Source organism: Octodon degus, unplaced genomic scaffold (assembly GCF_000260255.1).
Source record: "Octodon degus isolate 3935 unplaced genomic scaffold, OctDeg1.0 scaffold00186, whole genome shotgun sequence".
Lineage (NCBI taxonomy): Eukaryota > Metazoa > Chordata > Mammalia > Rodentia > Octodontidae > Octodon > Octodon degus.
In genome coordinates this window covers 50290-59037 of record NW_004524762.1, presented here as the reverse complement: position 1 = coordinate 59037, position 8748 = coordinate 50290, and the positions used below count along the sequence as shown (strand labels likewise).

The 8748-nt window shown below is 35.8% G+C and overlaps 1 protein-coding gene and 1 pseudogene across 1 annotated transcript in view; one reads left to right on the top strand and one right to left on the bottom strand.

Moving 5' to 3' along the window:
• The window catches only part of LOC101564551, an 11319-nt pseudogene extending 9442 nt beyond the window's left edge, over window positions 1-1877 (top strand).
• A 6476-nt stretch (window positions 1878-8353) lies between these two features.
• Window positions 8354-8748, bottom strand: part of LOC105743915 (guanine nucleotide-binding protein G(s) subunit alpha-like) — a 3584-nt gene continuing 3189 nt past the window's right edge. The window contains exon 2 of the mRNA XM_012517519.2: window positions 8354-8745. Coding sequence (XP_012372973.1) covers window positions 8403-8745 — 343 coding nt within the window. The 3' untranslated portion in view covers window positions 8354-8402. The remainder of the gene's footprint in view (window positions 8746-8748) is intronic.

Genomic DNA, 8748 nt, shown 5'->3' with positions numbered 1-8748 from the left:
AACTCAGTAGTGTCCCAAATTATCTGATCAAGGAGATTATGGGGCCAAAGAGGAAAGTGATCGATGATGTAGAGTGTGCCTAAGGAGAGTCACATGGAGAGAAAACATTCTCTCAGGTTTTCACAGAGAGTATATTGGCCAAGCAATGGTCGTGACTCATCCACATGGCTGACACTGACAAAGGTTCTACAATCTGAGGTACAAGGTCTCACAATAAATCCTGAGGGGATTTGACTGATTTTATGAGATCCAAAAGCTACAACTCTTGTTGCATAGGTCCAGCTTTACCTTTGTCTTAGCTACCCAGCAGAAAAGTACAAAGACGAAGTATAAAAAGTAAAGCCATGGTGTTATGTTGAGCTTAGGGGATTCAGGTCAACAATTTCTGACATTGCCAGTGAAGCAGCAGACCCAATGCTATTATGGACTAGTGGACTCTTTTAGAATATTTTGCTGAGTTAACACATCTATAATATTCAAATGATGGAACTAAACAAAAAAGGGGATACAGATGAATGTCCATTTTGTATCTGTGTATTCAAAATGATTAGGATAGATATATAATTACATTCTCTTAATGAATAGATGGATTTGTTCTAATAGTGTTTGTAAATAGGATATCATGTCTGCATATTGTACAGCAAATAGCCACTAGGAAGAGAGTATGCAATGTGTTAGATATTGAAACTGTCCTACCATTTTGATTTGAAACTGTCTCATTAGTATTTGTTTCTCAATAAAAATTATGGAAAAAAAGAAAAAGAAAGAAAATCACTTGCAAGGGGATAAACCAGCCTTGCATGTGTGAATACTGTATTATCTTTGTGCTCTAAGAAGTTATAGATTAATATGAGCCAAAATGTACCATAGCTTCTAGAAAATGGACAACAACATTTTCAAAGGGAAGAGTAAATGGGATGGGAGAAAAGACAAAAAAGAAAGAAAGAAAGAAAGAAAGAAAGAAAGAAAGAAAGAAAGAAAGAAAGAAAGAAAGAAAGAAAGAAAGAAAATGTCCTGAGTGTTAATTGACCTTTGGTATTATTGTCTTTAGAGATTTTTCTCTTTAAATAACAAAAGCAAAAACTTTACAAGTGACTAAAATAAATTTCTTATGATCTCATTGTTAGACTTTTGGTTGCCACAAAGTGGTCTACTGCTTTTGTTTTAGTGTTTAAATCTTTAATCCCTTTGGAATTTAGCTTAATGCATTGTGATAGACCCAGGTCTACTTTCTGTTTTCAGCATGTGGAGAACCAGCTTTCCCAGCACCATTTTTCAAAGACGCTGTCTTTCTTGCAGTGAACATGTTCAGTTCCTTTGTAAAAGATAGGATTGCTGAGTGTGTTTGTAGGTATATCTATATTTTCTAATCTGTTCTATTGATCTTCAGGTCTGTCTTTTTGCCAGATTTAAACAGTATTAGAATATTTTTTTATTTTTACTTTTATTTTATTTTGAAGAGTAAAAACAAATAACAGAAACAAAGCCAGAAGCAGGGTAACATACCATAATACCTATGTTACAGATTTTCAAAACAGGAATAGCTAATTAACAATTATTATTATATTATCTATATTTATCTTGAAATCTGTTGATCAGAATAACAGATATAGTAGTGTAAGTATGGACAAATGATTGAATATTAATCCTTTCAATAAACCTTATTTATTTTTGTCTTTTATAGTTTGCTTTTAATTTTTATTTTAAAGAAAGTATAAGAATAATTAATAAGAAATTTAAACAGTATACATTTAGAAGACCAAGATGAGCAGTATTCAACCATGGTATTTTTATTACACATCTTGTCCTCCACGTAGTTGCTTAGATCACAGTTATCTGCCTACAGTCTTAATCAGCTTGAAAATTCTGAACGTTAACTGCTATTTTTTAAAAAATTGATGGAAATTATTTGCACAATCATATCAGCTAGCCTCTATATACACTCACATGATTTTTTCCCCTTCGTGTTTCCTATATTTTCTCATTTTTCTCATCTGGATTGTTCATTGCTCAAGTTCACTTTCTTTCTGTTTTAATATAAACATAGATTTCAGGTTTTATTTGTTCTTTCAGGTACTTACACTAGAGAGACAATATGGTATTTATACATATGGGACTGATTTATTTCAATTATGAATGAAATAGTTGTAGCCACTTTCCTATAAAGTCCTAACGTTTGTCTTTCTATAGCAGAGTAATAATCCATTTTATGAAAATACCACATCTTCATCATCCATTCCTCAGGTGATGGGAACTTTGGTTGTTGCCAAAATTTGGCTATAAGAAATTGTGCTGCTAGAATCATCAGTACATATATATCACTATGGTATGATGTTTTCAATTCGCTTGGGGAAATATCCACAAAGGGAATAGCTAGATTGAATGGGATTTCGAGTCCTAGTTTTTTGAGGAGTCTCCACCCTGATTTCCATAGTTAATGTACCAGTCTACACTTCCAACAACAGTGGCGAAGGCTTTCTTTTTCCCCACAGCCTCTCCAGTATTTTTTATTCATTGCTTTCTTTATGTCAGCCATTCTTTCTGGGGTGAGATGATGTATCAATGTTCTTTTAATTTGTTTTTCTTGAGTGGCCAGTGCTGTGAAACATTTTCTCATGTATTTATTTGCCACTTGTATTTTTTCCTCTAAGAAGTGTGTATTCATCATATATGCCCTTTTTGGATTTGGTCTTTAATTTTTGTGACATAATTTTTTTATATGATTGAAAACATTGGTCTGCATGATTGTTGGTTAAGATATTTTCCCAATGTTTGGTTTCTCTTTTCAGTCTTTTGGTGATTTCTGTTGACCTGTAGAAGGTGAGATCCCAGTTGTGGATTCTTTGAAGTATATCACATGCTGTTTGGTTTTTGTTCATGAACTCTCTGTGTACCCCTGTCTTCAAGATTTCAACATGCTTTCTTTCCAGTAGATTTAGTGTTTCTTTTGGTGTTGAGCTTTTTAATCAATTTTGACTTTAGCTTAGAGCATGACGATACATACACCCAGGTCTAGTTTTAATTTTCAGATGTGGAGAGCCAGTTTTTCCAGCACCTTTTGTTAAAGAGGCTTTCTTCTAGGGGACATAATACCAACATAAAAACTAATAACAAATCTTTCGTACCTTTTATCAAAGATAAGATGGCTGATTGTTTGTATAGTTGTGTCTACATCTTCTAATCTGTTCCACTAATTCTTAGGTCTGTGTTGTTTTCTTTTTCCCAGTATCATGCTGATTTTATCACAGTTGTGTTGTGGTATAATTTCAAGTCAGGGATTGTGTTGCCTTTATTTCCCAGGATTGCCTTTGCTATTCTAGGTCTTTTCTGGTACCGAATATATTTGAGGAATGTTTACTCTAAAGCTGTGAAGTATGTTGATGGTATTTTGATAGGGATGGCATAAAATTTGTATAGCAATTTTGTGACTATGTCTATTTTCACAATGTTGGTTCTTTCTATCTAGTAGCAATTAATAGCTTTCCATTTTCTGAAATCCTTTCAAGCTTTTTTCAGAGTGTTTTAATTTTCATTGTAGAGACTTTTACTTCCTTTGGTAAGTTAATTCCTAAGTTCCTAAGTTTTTTTTTTAACTTGTTTTTGCTCTTGTGAAAGTTACCATTTCTCTAATTTCTCTCTTAGTGAGAAATTACATATCCAATTAGTTCATTTCTGGGTGTTGACTTTGTATCCTTCTATACTAATGAATTTGTTTATTAATTCTAGGAGCTTCTTGTTGGAGTTTTTTCAGTCTACCATGTAGGGGATTGTGTCATCTGTGAATATTGTTAGTTCAAATTCTTCCTTACCTATTCTAATTCCTTTTATTTCTATCTCTTATCTAATGGCTCTAGATAATGTTTCCAGAACTTGAATAGGAGTGATTATAGTTGACATCCTTGTCTTGCACCTAATTTTAGGTAAAAGCTTTCAGTTATTCTAATTTTAGAATTATGGTGGCAGTTGATTTCTCATAGATGGCTTTAATCAGATTAAGGTAGAGGGCATCTATTTCAGTTTTCTGTAGGGCTCTGGCATTAAATGAGTGTTGGATTTTGTCAAAATCCTTTTCTGCAACTAATGATATCATCATGTGGTTTTTGCTCTATTGAAATAGTGTATTACAATTATAGGTTTTTGTACACTGAATCATCCTTGCATCCCTGGATGAATCATATCTGGTTGTGGTGTATAACATCCTTGATGATTTACTGTACTCTATTTACTAGTATATCATTGAGGATTTTTGCATCGATGTTCATAAAACATATTGGTCTGCAATTTTCTTTTTTGTTGAATTTTTCTGTGGTATTTGTATCAGTATAATATTTGCCTCCAGGACTGATATTGTGAGTATTGCTTTCTTTTACATTTCATTGAAGATTTTGAGGCTTATTGGTATTAAATTGGCTGGGCTTTCATTAGGTAGTTTTTTATTACATTTTCAATTTCATTGGCTGGTCTTGAGTTATTGAAAGTTTTTATATCTTCTTGATTGAGTTTTGGTAATTTGTACCTCTCTAGGAATCTGTCTATGTCTTCTATGTATGTGCTCAGGAGAATAAAGATTTTCAATATAGCTATTATGAGCCTCTGAATTTCCACAAGATCTGGAGTAATTTTTCCTTTTTCATTCCTTATTGTTTGAATTTGAATTTTTTTCTTTCCTCTTTTTGATGAGGTTGGCTAGGGGTTTATCAATTTTATTTAATCTTTCAAAGAACCAGCTCTTTGTTGATTAATTCTTTGTACTGTTTTCTTTTCTCAATGACATTAATTTCTGCTGTAGTCTATATAATTTCTTGATCTTTGGGTTTTGGGATTGACTTGCTCTTCTTTTTCTAAAAGCTTGAAGTGAACATTAGGGTATTTATATGTTCTCATTCTGTTTTCCTAATGTGTGGTTCACTGCTATAAATTACCCTCTGAGAACTGCCTTCTTTGCATCCCTCAAATTCTGGTTAGTTGTGATTGAATTTTCATTGTAGATATTTTTTAATTTCTTCTTAAGCCCATTGTTTGCTGAGGAGGTTGTTATTTACCTTCTATATATATATAGAAGGTAAATAACAACCTCCTCAGCAAACAATGGGTTTAAGAAGAAATTAATATATATATATGGGTTGCTTGTTTCTTTTGCTATTAATTTTCAGTTTCACTGCACGGTGCTCAGATAATAATATGACCTGTGGACTAGCATGTGGTCTACTTTAGAGAACATCTCATGTGCAGATGAAAAGAATGTGCATTGAGATGTCCACTAAGTTCAGTTTTTCAAAGGTTTTGGCTCAGTTTTGCTATATCTTTGCTAATTTTTTGTCACTTGACATACTTTTTTGAGATAAGGGGTTTTAAGGTCTCCTGTTAAGATTGTGATATTGGTTGTTAGATTTTTCATGTCACTAAAATTTGTCTTGTATAGTTAAGTACTCCAATATTATGGGCATACATATTTTTTACTGATATCACTTTCTCTTGAAGTTTTCCCCTAACCAGAATGTAGTGACCTTCTTCCTTTCATTTGATCATTCTTGGTTTGAAGCTCAGATTGCCTGTGAAGAGAATAGGTATGCATGCTTTATTCTTAGTTCCTGGGTCAGGTAATATTGTGCTCCATCCTTTAACTTTCAGACTACTTATCTCTTTATGGATTAAATGTGTTTCTTGTATACTGTATATTGTTGGATTTTATTTCTTCATCCACTCTGCCAACCTATTTCTTTTGGTGAATGGAGTCCATTTATGTTGGTGATTATAATTAATATGTGTTGGTTTATGTTTGTCATGTTATTTTCCAGCTGTTGGTTATCTACTGTTCTCCTGTATTTCTTTGCACTGATTATTGGGTTCTTTATGTTGTCAGTCTTAGAATTTTGTTCATCTTGATCCCTTTCTTTTTTTTTTTTTCAGAACCAGGGATTAGAACTCAGGCCCTTGCGCTTGCCAGGGAAGCACTTATTCCACTGAGCCATCTCCCCAGCCCCTTGATCCCTTTCTAGAATGTGTCTTAGTACCCTGAATAGGATTAGTTTGGTCATCATGGATTCTTTAGCTGTTCTTTGTAATGGAAGTATTTTATTTCTCCATTAAACTTAAAAGAGAGTTTCGCAGGGTGTACCAGTTTGGGTTGAATTATGTTTTCTTGTAGGACTTGAAATACCTTGCTCCATGCTATGTTTGACATGATAGTTTGTTGAGAAATCTCATTATTCTGATGGGTTTTCCTTTAAATGTGGTCAGTTTCTTTTTACTATCAGCTTTTAGTATTCTGTTCTTCACTGAATTTCTGGGATCATGATCATTATATGTCTGGGTGTAGATTTAATTGGCTTGATATTATTTGGAATTATACATGCTTCAGGTATCAGAATGTTAGAGCAATGCAAGACGTATGCACAACACGGATCTACATGCAGTGCACCTGCAGGATGACATGTGCACCCGCAGAGCTGATGTGCACTCAGGTGCAAAGTGGGGCATGTAGTAAGGACATATGGCTGACATGATGTGCCCTGGCTCACCTATCATTTCTACAACAGTTATTTGTAGGAAAGGATGGATCCAGGCTGTCATTTCTAATTTGAGCGGAGTTCTTCTCATTGTGAAAGAATCCTTGGTCCTTCTTGTCACTGAGAATGGCTGAGGTTGTTTGAATTTCACAGACTGATGAATTAAAACTAAAATACTTTCATTTGTGGGAGCTCTAATGTTAACTGTGAGCATTGCTTCTTGCCTCCAGAGGTAGACAATGCACAGTCTCCTCTGCTAGAGGAGATTAGAGAGCAGACATTCTTCTACTTATTCAGCTGCTCTTAGTATCTAAGGAGCTTGGGACCTGGCTTTAATGACATAGGCTGTGATGCCATTTGCCAGGCCTGTGGTTCTTACTTTGAGTGTCACGTCCTATCTCCAGTGCAGATATCACACCCTGATAACCCAAATCATTCATCCTGATGGAACATAATTTCTAGATTCCACAAAGGACCTTAGGCCTTTCCAGTGCAAATCCATGAATCAAACTTGTGTGAGACATCATCATGGCATCAGGGACAGGGTTGGACTGGTAGGTGCCATTGACATGCAATTCAGGCCTACAGTTTGGTTCTTTTGGACCTTAGTGTGTTATCTTGGTTACTTTTCTCCTTCTGCTGGGACCAAATACCCACCCCTCAGGATAAAGGAAGGAAAGGTTTAGTTAGTTCACAGTTTGAGAAGGTTTCTGTCCACACTGAGCTGGTTGTAAGGCAGACTGGCATATGCCAGAGGGAAGCAGTTCATGGTGGCAGAAAATAGCAAAACAACAAGAGTAAAAGGAAGGAGCACCAGCAACAATTGCTGAATAAAGCATGTCTCTATCCCTGATGTTACACTCAGGCTATCTGCCCCATTCATATGCATAATCACAGCAGTACTCACAAACATAATCCCAGCACTGGATCAGCAATTAATCACAAACTCCAGAAGTCTTCCCCATAACTTCATGAGACCTTACGGGGACAAGTAGACACAAACCAGAACATGTATAGACACATTTTCTGCATTCCTTTGTATTTAGCACCTTGGGTTCCTATTATACAACAATGCTATACGTTATACGTCCTGTATTCCATTGTTTTTCTTTTGGACACTGCTACAACACCTTTCAATAATATCTTTCTTCTATCCCTTCAAATTGATTGAATGTACTCCTGTTTTCTGTATCTCCCAGAAGAATTATAACATTATATGCCAGCAATATGTAAAAAGCCATGTACACAGCGACAGTCTCTGAAAGCTTACTCTTGAAGCAAACCAAATGCCCCCTAACCAATGAATGCTTAAAAAAGTTTTATGTTTCTTATTTTCAAAATAATGGAGAATGACTCAGCCATAGAGTAAATTAAAATTGAGATATTTATTTGTAAGTCACCTGGGGCTCATACAACCAGTGAAAGAAATCAGAGACACATGTATAGAAAACATATTATCTAATGTGACATGCTTAAGAGATAAAGACATCCATAAATGTACAATGGACAAAATGGAAAAGAAAGAAATGATTCAAAGGAAAATAGTGAGGGGAGCGTGAATAGGAAGGAAGCAAAGAAGAAAGAAAAAAAGGAAGGAAGAAAGGAAGGAAGGGAGGGAGGGAGGGAGGGAGGAAGGAAGGAAGGAAGGAAGGAAGGAAGGAAGGAAGGAAGGAAGGAAGGAGGGAAGACAATGGAAAAAATATCAGAAGATGGGTAAAATGAAAACCAACCTGTGTAACCAAGAAGGGAAAAGGGCTAGAAAATAAGTGACAGGAATGTGATTTAAAAAGAGAGGAATCAACATGTATCAAGTACAGGGACACAATGTACAAATAACATTCAATTTTGCAAAAATGAATTGAGCTTACACCATAATTGGAGCACAGTTCCCTCCTAAAAGCAGCTGCTTACACCACGGGTGCCCTGGAGCAGCCTGGCGCACTCGCTGAACACTCCCCGGATGTTCTCGCTGTCCATAGCACAGGTGAACTGAGGGTAGCAGTGGCGGTCCTCACCGCCTACAGCATTGACGATGTTCAGAAACTTGTCACGGATGAAGTACTTGGCCCGGGTGGCGCGGGGGTCCTCTCCGGGCTCAGGAGCAGCAGCCTCAGGAGTAGTGTAGTGAGCAAATTCTGGAAAGTGCTCCTCGATCTTGGACTTCCCAGCAAGGAATTTCTCAGCCAGCAGATCCTGCTTGTTGAGGAAGAGAAGCACACAGAAGGGGTGGGGACATCTG